Source organism: Trematomus bernacchii, unplaced genomic scaffold (genome assembly GCF_902827165.1).
Source record: "Trematomus bernacchii unplaced genomic scaffold, fTreBer1.1, whole genome shotgun sequence".
NCBI classification, from domain to species: Eukaryota; Metazoa; Chordata; class Actinopteri; order Perciformes; family Nototheniidae; genus Trematomus; species Trematomus bernacchii.
In genome coordinates this window covers 2,736,145-2,752,641 of record NW_022987714.1, presented here as the reverse complement: position 1 = coordinate 2,752,641, position 16,497 = coordinate 2,736,145, and the positions used below count along the sequence as shown (strand labels likewise).

Genomic DNA, 16,497 nt, shown 5'->3' with positions numbered 1-16,497 from the left:
TGAAGCAGAGAGCAGTGGGACGAGCTGGGAGTTCTGTGTCTCTGATGTGTGTGTGTTCTGTTGTGTTGCCCTGTGGTCCGCTCCTGAAGAGAAGGCCAACGATGGATGAGGCCTGTCCTCTCTGTGCCTTTGTCCTCTATGGCGGGTATATCACAGGCCTGTCAACAGCACAGCATCACAGCCACTGAACACTTTTCCCTGTGGCATATACAGAAGAAGACAGTAGCAGCAAAGTGGCCATGTTCTTTGTGGCCGCAATGGATTAACTCCTGAGGTTTTTATGGTTTTGAAGTTTAAGAGGCTTCAAGAAGTCAAGTTTTCCACCAGCGAATATGTTGCCTCATGAGACCTAATAAGCCTTTGTCATTGCACAAGACTATTAGTACTACGGCACTGTTTTAAGGTTTATCGGTCAATGGGTTTTTCCTTGTGTAAATTGTATTTACATTGGCTGCTTGTGAATACTTAAAATGGCCTTCTCCAATCACTCTCTCACACACACACACACCAAATTTCCATCTCTGTAAATATTCAGCTAATGCTCTGTGGAAGTGCAGATTCAAAAACCACCGGATAAGGTGTTTTTAGAAGCACAGTGCTCTTTCATGTACCAACATGGATCCATGGTGAGGGTGTTGTACAGTGACTTGTGACAGCAAAATGTTGATTTTTTATTTATTTATTTATTTTGTTTCCTTTTCTTCTCTGCAGCTCAAATCGAAATAATTCCCTGCAAGATCTGTGGAGACAAATCATCAGGCATCCATTACGGTGTGATAACATGTGAAGGCTGTAAGGTAAGCATCAAGAGACTGTGTGTGTGTGTGTGTGTGTGTGTGTGTGTGTGTGTGTGTGTGTGTGTGTGTGTGTGTGTGTGTGTGTGTGTGTGTGTGTGTGTGTGTGTGTGTGTGTGTGTGTGTGTGTGTGTGTGTGTGTGTGTGTGTGTGTGTGTGTGTGTGTGTGTGTGTGTGTGTGTGTGTGTGTGTGTGACAGGAGAGCTTAGAGGGGGAAGACAGGGAAAGTTGAGGAGGTAAAGAAAGTTGCTTGCTAGGAAAAACGTTTGAAAATGTTGCAGAAGTTTTACAATGATTTAGAAAAAGGCAAAGTGTAAACACACAGAACATGATCATTAAAGTGGTCAAGCATCACAGAAAACTACAATTAGTAGGACAAAGTCATCTCTCTGCCATGCTCTGCCTTTCCCTCCCAGGGACATGTCTTTTCACAGTTTTCTTTCTGCTTCTGCTGCAGTCTGCTCTTCTTGAAATAAAATGATCAAAAGGAGAGTGCTTTGAATTATAGCAGATTGTTGGCTGTTTGCTACAGTGTTGCTTCCATTGAAGCCGCCTTTTGTACTGTTTCAAATACGCCAGCCATTCACAGTGAGGGGAATTTTGTGCTTAGAGTGTATTCTTGTCCCTGTGCTTGTCACCAAGCACATCATTAGCATTCCTCAGCCAGCCTGCACCTTTACTGTTTTCTCCTGTGTGTCTGTGTGAGTGTGTATTAGGGAGAGAGAGAAAGAAGGAGAGAGAGAGGGACCAGTTCTTCCCAGTGCTCCTCTCCCTCACAAAGGAGCTGGAAGGAACAAACCACTAAAGAATAAACTGCTGAATTCAATCTTTAATGATTGCTAATTAGTCCACAGCAGAGAGGCCTCTAATGATATGTGCGAGTATAAAAGTTTGGACCATAAATCATAGCATTATTAAAGAGTGCTGCTTGTCACTGGCAGTTATAGCCTGTTTCCATAATGGCGTCCATTATAAAGCAACTTGGCAGCTGTCAGCTGTTTTCTTGTAATTAAACAGCCAATGAGCAGCTAATTAAGACATATGTGTATGGAGCCGTGGAGTGGGGCATGTTAATGATGTGCTGGATTCAATTCATTAAGTCAAAGTATGAGGAATCCAGTCAGTGTGCATTCTCAATCCTTTAGCACTGCACATGCCGGTGCTGCGTTAATCAACACTAATAACCCCACTGAAGAAAAATACCATCCACTGTTATCATTCCTACCCAAACACACCACCCTCATGCTGTACACGCTGGTGAAATGAAGCGCTCTTTGAATGCCAGATGTTACAGCATAACAGCCAGGAAAATAATGTCACAGTAGTATTATTACCTAATGTTTGGCAGCAGTCAAATAGAAATATCACCACTAGGAATACAGCAAATCACTATCAATCAGTAATGAATTTGATCAGCACTAAAACACTATGAAGACATAAATTGATTCTGCAGTCCCAGAACATTTGTTCCACTCTCAGTGTTTCCATGCCCCTTCCTTTTTGCAGGGCTTCTTCAGGAGGAGTCAGCAGAGCAATGCAGCCTACTCCTGCCCCCGTCAGAAGAACTGCCTGATCGACCGCACCAGCCGCAACCGCTGCCAGCACTGCCGGCTGCAGAAGTGCCTGGCAGTGGGCATGTCACGAGATGGTAAGTGCCTGATGAAAAAGGTGGGTGGAAACAGCAGGGTGACATAGTGAGTCAGGGGAGGTGAAGAGCCCAGGTTCAAGCCCCTGTGTGGGCAAGGATCTGCTGGAGTGCCTTTGAACCAGCGCTTCAGAGATGCTGTGTGACCTCCCTATTAAGGCAAGCAAGAGAAGAACTAATTCCCTCAGGAGATCAAAATATATTTTGTCATTTTCAGGAAATTATTGATAGTGGTTATTTGTGATAAGATTGATTGAAGATTGGATTAAAAGAGCAATAACACATAAAAGGAGAGTACATTTTCTGATGTAAACTAGTCTTCTTACAGCAGGAAGTGCAACTTTTTGGAGTGCGCAGGAAAAAAAGTGTCCTTATCTGGGTATATATTAAGAGGTAATCGGTAAAGATTTTGAGCTTGAGGTATATTAAAGAAAGAGTAGTAGTAAAGCCAACAACATTATAACAAATGTGTGCTTTTACATAGAAATTAAAACCTGTGAGCTTTTCTCGATTAAGCTGTTCATTCCTAACCCTATAGCGTGTGGTACTTAGAGCTGTAATATCAGACAAATAATTGAAACAATATTTAATATAAATTCAAAGTTAAAAGTAATTTTTCCTAAAAGAAAATGCTGTTTTCAGCCTTTTCAAAGAGATTTGCTGCTTTTCTTTATTCTCACATCATATTAAAGGTGGGGTAGGTAAGTTTGAGAAACCGGCTCGAGATACACTTTTTGTTATATTCCATTGAATGCTCTTAACATCCCGATAGCAATGAATATCTTAAGTGCTTTGACAAAAAATCCATGCAAAAATGTCATCTGTGGAAGCCGTAATACTGTAAAAAGTACGACCAATCATTTTAGCCGGCCCGGCTAAAATAACTGGATGGCCTACCTGCCTGTCAGCCTTCCATCTGTGCACAAACTTATCTCGTGCCCTCATTGGTCATGTGCACGTTCGTGTGTGTTGGAGGAGGGGCTCTGTAAGGAAGAGGCAGATTTTCTCCGGCTGTGTATTTTCAAATTCTAGCGATCTCGAGCTGGTTTCTCAAACTTACCTACCCCACCTTTAAAGTGAATAATCTTATATTTTGAGAAAGTCGGATAGACATTTATATATATTTCTTTAAAATGAGTAGACCAAAAGATTAATTGATTTATAAATCCAAAATAATCTGCAGATTAATTGATAATAAATATGCAGCTCTTGTACTTTCTATATTTAGGTATGGAGACAGAGAAAACACACACACGTACAGATAATGACCGTCATTATTCTCAAAGAGACACAACACATATCCCAATATAACTGTGACACTTGCTAAGAAGGCAGTCTATGTTCATTGTCTGCCTGTAGCAGGTGAGTGCTTTGTCTGCGGGACTAATTTGTTGCTGTGAAAGAAACTAGGTTTGATGAAATAGGAGGTTATTAGAGGTTGTCATTAGTGCTGCTGCAGCTGAGATGCTGTAATGGGAGCACACAGGTGGGGATATGTGCTGGAGTGCTCCTGCTGAGCCAGGCTGGGCCAGTCCAGACTGGGCTGAGCTGAGGTACATTTGTCAGAACAAAGCCTCTCTAATATTTTCTCTTTTAGTAAAACACACACAGGAATTCACACGGAAATTAGAAAACTTGAACATACATGCACAGAGGCTGGCCTTTCTTTGTGCACACTACTTAAATTCAGTTACCCACTCACGCATAACTATTCATAAATGAGAATGAACACAGACGTAGATTAGCACTTATGAGTGGCTTTGCATAGCCAAACATACTTACACACGTATACACACAAACTCAGGACAGCGAAGGTGACTCTTGCCTTCACTCAACACACCAGAGCCCATCTGCCTGCACTCTCTTCCTTGTGGCTCAATTCACCTTCCACTGAGCCTAGACAAACACACACACACACACACACACACACACACACACACACACACACACACACACACACACACACACACACACACACACACACACACACACACACACACACACACACACACACACACACACACACACACACACACACACACACACACACACACACACACACACACACACACACACACACAAATACTGTGATCGGCTGACATCCTGCCAGGCCAAAACGCTGGCCAAAGAGTTTTCTCAGTCCCAATGTGTAGTCTGGAAGCCTTGAAACAGGAGGCAGCAACTTAGCCGGTTTTATGTTTGAGTGGCTGGTAAGCTGTTAGTCACTTCCCACTTGTGCCTCTTTACTTTAGTAATAATATATGTCACTACTGATCCCTCCTGAAATATGGGAATTAGTTTATTTTGTATCAGTGTCATCTGTTAAAAGTGCATATCCCTCTTGTGTACTGTACTGTAGATCAGTATAGGGGAGTATGATGCTTAAAGCAGGCATATCCTGCTGTCATAGTAACATATGACTTCAGATAGACTAGTGTTGTGTCACTGTGTCATGGGAGGCACAACTAGAATGACATACACATTTGAAGAGCAAATAGGGAATTAATATGCCCAAAAATCCCTAATTTAATATTTTCCTTGGCCAAACAACTCATTTTGTCCAAGCAAGTATTTGTTTTTGGTTCAATTACGTAGCATTTTGCCAATGTGACAGATAATTTGATAAGTCTACTTGTGTTGGTAACCCACTGGTAATATTAGTTTACTTATCAGAGAGTACATATTAAAAATCAACTATTAAATTAATACTCTAAAATCAAGTTTAAAACAAATGTCACATTTCTTGAAGAGACATGCACTCATTTAACCTGGTCTTTCATTCGATTTTATGAATGTATTAAGTTTGTTGTTTATTGTTTGTGATGTTTCCCTTGAGTCTGACACATTTTTATTGTGTATTGTCCTTTCACAGCGGTGAAGTTTGGCCGCATGTCGAAGAAGCAGCGGGACAGCCTGTACGCTGAGGTGCAGAAGCACAGGCTGGCGCAGGCGCAGCGTGAACACCAACAACAGCCAGGAGAGGCGGAGCCACTCACACCTAGCTATGGCCTCTCAGCCAATGGCCTCACAGAGCTCCATGACGACCTCAGCGGCTACATGGATGGTCACACTCCTGATGGCAGCAAACCAGACTCTGCCGTCAGCAGCTTCTACCTGGACATCCAGCCGTCTCCTGACCAGTCAGGCCTGGACATCAACGGCATCAAACCAGAGCCCATCTGCGACTTTGCCCCCGGCTCTGGCTTCTTCCCCTACTGCTCCTTCACCAACGGAGAAACCTCCCCTACAGTGTCTATGGCTGAACTAGGTAAGAAGCAGGAAAGAGACAGGGGGGATACGAAAGGAGAAACAGCAAAATGGAGGAGGGGGGGAGAACAACTCAACCGTGGGGCAAACGACACAAAGGTTGCTTAAAATAGCAGGAGGTTGGAGACTCATCTCCAACACTCATTAAAAGAGCCTCTTTTTTGTAATTAGTTTCCATTAATTAGGGCCAATCAGGATCCAGCAGGGCAGGCGTCTGGGGAAATCATTTTTTTAGGCTCCCCTGTGCCTAGGAACTCCTTTTAACAGATGTGTTTTCAAAACCATTTAAATTCTTATACTCAATATTTCTCTCAGAGAAAATGTGACCTTTGTTTCAGTGAGTAACGTGGCGCCCCTCCTCCTCTCCGTGCATTTGTGTCATAACTAAATTGGCTTTGCCTCAACCTTAAGTTATGAGCTTCCTGCAGGCAGTAAAAGGAAATGTCAACAAGCCTTTTCCCAGTCAAAAAAAAGCCCACGCGTATCCGCCTCTCCTCCTTTTTGAACGCTCAGTAAATAAATCTTCTTTTCCTGTGGCACATTCCAGCAGTGAGGTCTTCCCTTTCACATACGTAGCCTTGTGAGAAACATTCAGATCTCAACTGTGATCTTGTGGGTTTCTGACGGCGGTTTTGTTGCAGAGCACCTGGCCCAGAACATCTCCAAGTCCCACATGGAGACATGTCAGTACCTGAGGGAGGAGCTGCAGCAGATGACCTGGCAGGCCTTCCTGCAGGAGGAGGTGGAGAGCTACCAGAGCAAGGTACTTTGACCACAACTGGGCCTGTGCTGGCCTCCACAGCAGTTACAGTCATCAACTCCATTGTTTTAAGATAACCTATTCTTTGTCCTTTGTGTTCTTAGCCCCGGGAAGTCATGTGGCAGCTGTGTGCTATCAAAATAACGGAGGCCATTCAGTATGTGGTGGAGTTCGCCAAGCGCATCGACGGCTTCATGGAGCTGTGTCAGAACGATCAGATAGTGCTGCTGAAAGCAGGTATGACAGCCTGTCAACATGGCCTGCTGCCGTCAAACTCACCCACCACCCCCCTCTGGCATTGTCACAAGGGCGTAGCTGACCTGACTGCACAAAGCCCTCTTCCTCACACGTACAGACAGTGTTCCAGGGAGGAGACCCCACCCTGCCTGTTTCCTCTTTTTGTCTCTGTCGCTCTCTATTTTCTTCTGTTCATTACATGTAGCAGCGATGGACACAGCATTAGATAAGCAATGTGTTTCTAAGTTCAGATAATGCCTGTCATGACGGCTGACATTCCCCTCTCTTTTTTCACACATCGATTGATGTCTGCTTATTCAAACTGCTCTCATGAACACATACTAAGAGAATATTAAATAAAGCTATGGCTCTCTGTCACCTATGTATGCATAAATATAGACACTCGAACACACAGATACAAACACACAGCGCACGCAGCAAACAAATATATCTCCCGGGTCTTTCCCTGAGTATTATTTACATTAGCACAACCAATATGAATATTGAAATAAAGACTGAGATCCCTTGTCAGACATGACATTTAAAACAGTAGCATCTCCCTTAGAGGCAGTAATGGCTTCTGTTACATGTTTCTTGATCCTCTTACCCACTCCCACAGAGTGCTACAAAATTGCAGGATGGAATAAATTCTCTACCTATTTTACTAAATAAAGGTTGAATGAATAAGCACTGTCACTACTGAATAAAGCACATGTGTTATCTGGCAGGTTATTATGGAAGAGTAGCCTTCAGTCTATGATATTATCATCTGCAGAGGTGTTTCTTTTTCTTCCTTTGACGGCAGGCTTCTTTATTTCAAAGTGGTTTTGTTATTCATATTGTTGAAGAATAGCACAAAGCACAATCATGTGTTTTGCACTCCTTACTGATGTGTAACTGTTAGGGGGGGGGGGGAAAGAAACAACGCTCAGATTCAGCATCTTGTTCCTGTCTGTCTCCACAGGCTCTTTGGAAGTTGTGTTTGTCAGAATGTGCCGTGCCTTTGACTCGCAAAACAACACCGTCTATTTTGATGGAAAGTATGCCGGACCTGATGTGTTCAAGTCATTAGGTAAGTGGAGTGGGTGTATATGTGTGTGTGGGTGGATGTGTGCATGTTTGAATGAGCTTGCATGTGTGTGTGTTTCTTACAGTGTCTCACTCCTTCTCTTGGTGTAATAGCCCAAATGAGAGTGTGCTGTGCTGTTTAACACAATGCTGGGGGCCTGAAAGCCAACCCTGAGCATGTTTCCTAGCCTCACCTGCAATTTCTGTCTCTGCAGTGGTTATTTATGGTGAAGAGAGATGTTAGGCCGGCTCGGCTACATATAGCTCCTGTAACTGTGGAATATATAAAGCCAGACGGAGAGTCTTTAGGGAGAGCGCTATCAAAACCATCATTGATAGTTTGATATAAAACATCTCAGGTGAAAGCAAATAGCAATCGTGTTTGACTGCCATGACATTAGTTTCACTCTCACGATGGATTTTCTTGCATTTTCGACTGCCTTTTGACGGAGAAAAATGTAAATGAGTCCCCACGGTGGTAGTGAAAATGCTGAATTCTGTTTCTTGGTGTACATTTCCATTCCTTTTACCTCTCTGATTGTGTGTGAATGAGCATGTGTATGTGTCCTGGCTTCGAGAGTCCCAGTGTCCTGTGTGTTCTGTACAGAGGGGTCTGCGGCAGGGGAGGCAGAGTGATGGGCTTCCCGAGCTGCGGTGGCATCCGGCTGTCTCTCTATCCCCGATAATTGATTTAACTAAAAGCCTCAATAGTGACCTCATTTTGGCTTGCATAACACCACCCAACTGCCAAAAGTGACTCGTCTGGGAGGCAAAACTCAGTAAAAACATTGCCTGTTCTGCTTAAGAAGCTCCCATGTGCTGTCAGCATGCCGCTCTTTTTCATTCCTTCTCCTTCCTCTCCGCTCCCTGTGTGCCTCTCTCCCAATAAAGATCAAGAGTGAATGTTGTTCTTTGGTCTTCCTCATCCTAAGCCCTCTCTCTGTGTCCTTTGCTGTGGCAGGCTGTGACGATTTGATCAGCTCCGTCTTCGAGTTTGGGAAAAACTTGTGTTCTATGCACCTGTCTGAGGATGAGATCGCCCTGTTCTCCGCCTTCGTGTTGATGTCTGCTGGTAGGTGTCACTCACAGAGCAAAGAGAAAAAATAAGTAGACGCACAATCAGCACGACAAGGAACGCTGTTGCCCTCCTGTTTCCTCTGTCAATTAGTTCCATATATTAGTGCCACTTCATCATTACTTTGAGCCAAGTTGACTTTTTAAGGGCCTACGTGTGTTTTTTGCAGTAATTAAAAGTTGTTATAATTTACTTTCCAGACCGGTCTTGGCTCCAGGAGAAAGTGAAGGTGGAGAAACTCCAGCAGAAGATCCAACTGGCCCTCCAGCACGTCCTGCAGAAGAACCACAGAGAGGATGGTATTCTTACAAAGGTACAGTGCGCTGCAGCACACACTCCATCCATTACTCCTGAAAGTGTCTGTCAGCTCAGCAGGCTCTACACTTGTAGCAGTTTAATCTCCCACTGTTTAGGATCTTTATCCACAGGCCATCAACCATTTTAGTGTGTTAGATTAAACTAAGACAGACAGAGGAAATACCTTAATGTTGCATGAAATGCCTTTTTATCAGTAAAGAAGAGTACATTTATCAATTGTACCAGCTCCATAATATGACTTGTCAAGTTTTCCTTGCGCCTGAGCGCTTGTCTCAATATTTACAAGTCTGTTTGCCCCCCTGGTGAAAGGGAATACACTGTAGGGAGGAATGTTTTTCACTACCATTGCTCCATGTCCTTGCCTCCCCGTGAATCTAAACAGCCTGTCTCCTCTCTCTCCACAGTTGATATGCAAAGTGTCGACACTGCGAGCGCTGTGCAGTAGGCATACAGAGAAGCTTACCGCTTTCAAAGCAATATACCCAGACATTGTGCGTGCCCACTTCCCTCCCTTATACAAGGAGCTGTTCGGATCAGACTTTGAGCAGTCCATGCCCGTTGACGGGTAGCAGCCCTGCCAGGTGCCAGTGTGCCCACCGTAGGGGAATGTGGAGGAGGAATCTGAGACACTTTATTGGTGCCCTGCACACACCAGAGCGGACAGATGGCACGCTGTTCAACTTCTTCTTTTACATCGGAGGGGAGGGCTTAGGGAGTTGATTCTCAAGGTTTACTTTATTGAATTTTAGTTCTCTTTGGAAGACTTGTGGGACCCAACACCCCATGGGACCTGAAGAGGAAATAGGGACAAATAATTTCTGTCTGGTTGAACTTGACCCTCTTTTGCGCATTTCCAACATAATTCACTTTATTCAGTCATTTTCACCAGTATTTATTGCATTGCCTTTAATATGATTTACCTGTTCATATGACTTGTAATAGTACAAACTATTACCAAGTCTTTGGAATTAAAAAAGCAGAACACGTCTTCAATTAGAAGATAAATCTGCATCAGTATTATTTTTCACATTGCATTCCCAAAACGTTTTAGTATTTCCCCTTCAAAACTATGAATAGTCATATCCCTTACCCCCCCTAACTGAAACAAACTTAAAATGCGCACATTTTGGTCAAGTTCAGCCCCTTTTTCTCTTGTGTTCAGTCGTATATATTTTGGACGCAGTACTTGGAATGAAAACTCACAGCGACTTTGAGGGAGGGTCTGTCGGCATGGTGATGCAATCGGCACCTCTCTATGGACAATCGTTTAAAAAAAAAGAAAAAAGAAGCATAGAATTCTGGTAATTCTAATGAAAATGCAATGATTTTAGCTGTCAAAGACTCCATCCACCATTGTTGCATAGTGAAATCATGTAAGGCCATCTGCTATTAATCCTTCTCTGGACTGGTGCCCTGGAAAGCACGGGGCACCAACACAATGAAAAGGGTCCATTCCACCTGTTTTATAATGTACTACAGGGTATATGGTCATAAGTACTTACTATACAGAAAAAAAGTAATGTTTATAGAATCTATTTTAAATAACATGTATGATATTAGTAGTTAGGCCATTCTTAACTGTTGAATTGATAAGGCACTTTTATTTACACCTTTCTTTAATTTAAGAATTGTATATTTACCTAGTGATGTGTTGCATGTGCACAAGAAATACAAGTTGAACCATGGTCACAGAGGCTAGTCCTGGGAGCTGCAGATGATTCTAGTGTGGAAGTGTAAGGGCTGTCTGTTAGCGTGAGGCTGCTGGTTGGAGAACAAAGAGGCATGGATGAGAAGGCAGGGTGAAAGGAGCACCTTTTACCTCAGCCTGCATGTAACCTCTCAAAATATAGCTCTGATAATCCTTTTTAGCAGAAGTGAACACGGACGAAAACAGCCAACAAACCTTTTAGTGGCGTAACAGTCTTCTTCCTTCTTTATTTTAGTTATGAACAGACCTGCATTTGTTTAAACCTTTTTTAAAGACAAGAAAACTGAGGTATTGCATGGTGACACAATGGCATTCATACACTTCTTTTTTTTTAATGATATCTGGTTCTTATTTGCCTTTCAAAAATCGCACGTATTATACAAAGAAGGCTACAAGGAAACATCTCAGTCTGGTAGTGCGGTCGGACTGGAGAGATCCAAACATCGACTCATACACACATAGACTGTAATCCAATTGTTCCATCTAGTGGAAGGTAAAGATACAGCAGGCAAACTGACAGCCTAATGACAAACATACAAGGTCTAACCTTAAAGCACATTCATGAGCCTCTGTCAAAATGTTTGGAGTGTTTTTTTTGTTGTTTTTCGAGTTACTTTATCTGCCTTCTCACCGCAGCCTCAGCCACGCCACAACAGGACACAGAAGAAACAGTGAAGGGAAAGTGAATATTCAAAGCCTTGTCTGGTAGTAAAGCTTCTATTTTTGTAACATGTTTTGGTTAATGAACTCATGAAAGAGAACAAGGGAGAGAAAAAGATGTCAGGTAGCACTTAACTATATTCCTGCAATAATTAGACTAGCTGTTGTTTGTATGATTAGGAGGAGAAACATAAAAATGGTAGGACAAGTGCTATTTTCAGAATGCTTTGTTGTCGTGCTTCTGTTTTGTTGAGTGTGTCTTTCTTGTCAGTGTGGTAGTAAAGTGGTAGAAAAAACCCTGGATGTGCCAAACAGTAGTCGTTGCTTCTGCTTTCCAGTCTACTCGTCTATAACGTAGAATGGATTCCTAAGACATTCCAGCAATCTCAGTAGCGGCTTCTAGAAATATCTTTAAAAAAAAAAGAGCGAGAAAAAAGAAAAAGAAAAAAAATGATACCCCTTTAGAAACCCAACAAAGCATGTTGATACATCTGTCACCAACCGTAACATAGCATCCAGTTGTTTGTCTTTTGTTTTCTATTTGCACACTATCATTCCTCTGCCGTGCAATTTGTACAAGGTGTTAATGCCTTGTGCTGTCACCCCTCAGGGAAGAGTTCCTTTTGCGCTTTCTGTTTTTAGAGGACATTTGTTTGTATTCATTAGGTTTAGTTTGTGTTTTTGTCAGGGATGTTCCATGAGAAGTGGTTGAGATTTAACATTTGAATATTTATCACAATTTTACATTATTATTATTGTCTCTAAGGGGCCCCCAGCCACTAAGAAAACCACTGCGCCCCTGCAGTCAAGTTCAAGAAAATCTCATCTCAAAAATAACAAACCCCATCACTTTTTCAAGCTGCAGTTTTATCAACACACAGCATATTCCTGTCACAAAAAAAAAATCTGTTTTGGTTTAAAACGGTATCATCAGGGTCTTTAAAAATGATAACCCTCTTTGTTAGAGAAACCAAATATTCTTATGCAATACTAAATCTGTTGTGTTTGGGTTGTAGTAGATATGCTGTACCTAAGTAATAATCTCTGTTTTGATCCAATGTTATTTGGATATGCACAAGCCCTCTACGACTAGTAAACCTCAGTCTCCCAGCAAAAGAAACCCGTCTGGAACACTGCTAGACAATCCAGCGAGAGCATTGAGAGAGGAAGAGGTGTGAACGCTCAGGGAGGTAACAGGTAGACCGAAGAAGCAGCTCACTTTCCTCTGGATGGATGCAGAGCATTTAAATAGCTCTCATCTGAATTCATGAGGTCTTTAAAAAATCTCTTCAAAGCACTCGATTGATGAGAGGATGCGGCGTAGCACACTGAACAGCACTTACTGTTCGGATACTAATTAAGAGCTGGAGGTTTGGCTGATATCCTGTTATTTATTTGCAAAAAAAATCAGTTTGTTTCTTGAAAATGATTCTGTTATTATAAGCTATTGTAATATCGCTTGGTGGTCACATCAAATAATTAAGTATTTTCTCAAATATTATCAGCGAAGGTCTACCACCAATACTTCTCTCATAAAGTGAACATTTGTTTTTCCTTCAAGTGGCATGTAATGTGTTCTACAATATTTAAAACGAGCAATATGCCTTGTGTTACAATTACGGGTCTCTACAGTGCAGTCATCACTCTATTTGAATTGACTTTACTCATCCAGCTGAAACTGATGATGTTTACTCTGTCTAAAACAACAAGCCCCATCACTCTGTTTTCATCTTATGTACTGGTATGTTTGCGATATTGGCAGGATAGCAGAAAATGGTCATCGGATACATGGTTACTTGTGTCCAAACATTACCTGCGTCTTCACACAGGCCTGTAAAGTGATGTCCTTCTGTATATTCTCAATTGAGATATCCCATTTTAGCAAGGGATTGATGCTAAGTGTGCTATTCAATCAGTGTATAGTCTACAGTCAAATGTGCTGGTCCTTCTGTCTCTGCTCTGTTGTCTGTGTGTAAAAAGCAATAGTGTGTGTATGAGTGTGTGTGTGTGTGTGTGTTTTTGTTCTCACAGTGTGTGAATAAAATAAACCCCAGACAAGGCTTTAATAATTACAAAGGAACAGGGTTATATGGACGAGGATTTTATTTTGGACTTTTTTTAAGAATATAAGGTTTTGGAAATGCTCAGCTTGATCCATCCATAATAGGTGTAGGTTTCAAAAGCGTGACATAATGCCTTCAACAATTCAGAGTCTGCAGAATGCTGTGAGGCAACATTGAGCAGCTTCACAGAGGAAACACATTCGCTGTCGGTCGAGACAGCGCGGCCACGGCCTGAGCTGGAAAGAATTGAAATGAATTCTGGAGTGTAAATTGTGAAAATGAGTCTTCTCGGCCGTAAATTGTGAAGATCAGCGTTATGTCACGCTTAACGTTGTGCTGGAGTGTCGATGTGTTAGCCAGAATTATGAGTCAGTCGTCACATTTGAACAGAACTCATTTTCCAAAGCACAGCTGATAAGGATTTATGATTAAAAATATGTTTAAGAGTATAGTAAAAAAAAAAAATGGAAAGCAACTTTTAGCCATAATCGAATGTCAAGCAATAATATATGTCTGTGTATTATTTTTAATCCTTTTGTGCATAATAGTCTTTGAACATCTGCATGTAAATACACTTCTTATTTATCACATTTTGGTTCATTTTGTGTTGATTTTGTGGATGTTTTTATGTTTCATCTGTATATTTGACCAGTTCCGTTCCCAGGTGGAGAACTAAGAACTTGACATGGCCTGTATGCTGTATATCTTATTTTCTCACTCTTTCTCTCTCCCTCATCCTCGGCTGTTTATTCACAATATTTAATGTTATTATTGATCACATGTATAAAGGTAGCTTTGTAATTTCTGTCTGTATAGGTAAGAGGAAAATACTGCTACTAAAGGCCTACCCAGTGAAACTATTTATCTGTTTTTCAATGACACCATATTGTACGATAGCTCTGTTTCTAGTTTGCCTCCCTCTTTTAGGATTAGTTTGATAGCGACAGGGTGTGCTGACATTTATTTTGTGTTGCCATGATGTGTGGTGCTAGGTAAGTTAATTTTGTGAACAAAGTATTGATTCCTAAGCCTGGCCACCCTATTAGTCCATTCATTTCATAGCATATTAATGTATTATTGATATTAGGACTCAATAAATAATAAAGATAATGAAAATGATAGTGGTAAAAAAATACCCAGCCAGTACCTGTATCAGTGTGCTCGTCTTGGGGTAAGGCACTTATTTCCTTCTGACTTATAGCAAAGCTAGTATCTGCTAATTAACAAGCTATTTAAGGTTGCTCTTCTGGTTTGTGGAAAAATGATAATATTCAAACTGAAACAGCAGTATATTGTGTTTTTTTTTTCTTTGTCTGATTGTAAAAACCACTCACTGAGGCTATAGTTTGTCAGGTTTTAAGATACTAAATATTTACCTCTCTTGTGTCTGCATAGTTCTTCACCTGATGCAGGGAAGTGGTGCTTGGATTTTAATAAACAGCGTCGGTATGCTTTTGTTATTCCCCATTTTAGACTATCCTAAGACTGGTTTATTCAGACCAGTAGTGTAAACCTCTTGCACCACATAAAGTGTTACAAATTTACATGAAATAATTGCCATTTGAGGACAAAGTTGACCTTTTCTCTCCACTCTGTAGCAAATATCAGTGAGAATATGCTTGCAATAATACACAACGTATCACACTGAGTGCCTCTCGGTGTAAGAAGATGCATACATAGTTTTGATTGTCTTTTTTTGTGGTTTTCCAGACGTTTAATGAAGTGACAATGTATTTTGTACGAGGAGAAATTCTCAACTCACATGCTTTTTCAGATTCTTTCTTTATGTGATGTTAATCATTTTCACATGGGTTGATGCGCTATGTTAAAGGGTTTCAGTGTATAGATGGTCCGTTTAGAGAGTACATGTCATCCCTCACCTTGTTTTTTGAAAACCTAACTGGGAAGTTTGTTTCATGTTGATCTTGAATGGTGAAATAAATGCTCGCAGACAATGCTACAGAAAAGTTCACCTTTTTTTAATCAGGCAAAACTTACAGGCAACCCACATTTCTTCACTTTGTGCTTGTTTTATATCAACTTTTTTTAATTTCACTGAGATTTACTAATGCATTGTATATCAAGTAGTTGTATGGGTTTGTAAAAGAGGCATACAATACATCTGGATTTCTTTAATGTTCTGTGTTCAATGTGCGCTCAATGGTTGGGGTAACTTAACATAAAGGGTGGGTGGAGCAGGGGTGCATTCTTTTTCCATGCAAAAGCAGTGCAAGTTATGGGAAAGCTGAAACTAGTGTGTGGTTTTCACACATTTCTAAGTCACACGTTTGCTACTGATGTTAAAATGGGGACAGATGATCATGTAACTTTTTATCCAGCTCTTTTGAAGTCTCTTTAGCAGGTAGTCTATTCACAAACTTAGTTTTGCTCCTTCTTGTCTGATTCTTAAATATGAAAATAAGTATTTTGATTCATTTTGTAAATACAGCTGTAAAGAAAAATAAGAAATTTAATGTTGTCTTTTAAATACTTTTCATTCTAATATGAATGTTGTTATATTGTACTTAGAAACTGTACCTTTAATATTACCTTTATTAAAAGTGCATTGGACACATCGATTTTAGATGTGCTTTATGTGCTGTTATCCCATAATAAAATTTACCGCTTGTAATGGGCTTCTATTTTCTGACTCTTTATCTGTTTCTGTTGTCTAATCTCTCTTCAGCTCACACTCTTTTCAACTAAATAATCATATTGCATGTTTTTAACAACTGGCAAAGATAATCTTAATCACACACTAACAAAATATTAAAGGGAACATAGAAATAGAGAGAACATACCTGTCCAAATACTTTGATAGTAAACTACATCATCTGCCATTTAGACATTAAGCTATACAACCATTTAAGCAACATGAGACCTTTTTGGTGGTGGTCTTGAC

The 16,497-nt window shown here is 41.0% G+C and overlaps 1 protein-coding gene across 4 annotated transcripts in view; it reads left to right on the top strand.

The window, feature by feature from the left end:
• roraa (RAR-related orphan receptor A, paralog a) overlaps positions 1-16,231 on the top strand; it is a 171,020-nt gene extending 154,789 nt beyond the window's left edge. For all 4 annotated transcript variants that reach the window (XM_034141325.1, XM_034141327.1, XM_034141328.1 and 1 more), the window contains 9 exons: positions 712-797; positions 2,301-2,442; positions 5,312-5,707; positions 6,348-6,469; positions 6,571-6,703; positions 7,668-7,775; positions 8,733-8,843; positions 9,047-9,159; positions 9,569-16,231. In XM_034141325.1, coding sequence (XP_033997216.1) covers positions 712-797; positions 2,301-2,442; positions 5,312-5,707; positions 6,348-6,469; positions 6,571-6,703; positions 7,668-7,775; positions 8,733-8,843; positions 9,047-9,159; positions 9,569-9,733 — 1,376 coding nt within the window. In that variant the 3' untranslated portion in view covers positions 9,734-16,231. The remainder of the gene's footprint in view (positions 1-711; positions 798-2,300; positions 2,443-5,311; positions 5,708-6,347; positions 6,470-6,570; positions 6,704-7,667; positions 7,776-8,732; positions 8,844-9,046; positions 9,160-9,568) is intronic.
• The last annotated feature ends 266 nt before the right edge of the window (positions 16,232-16,497 follow it).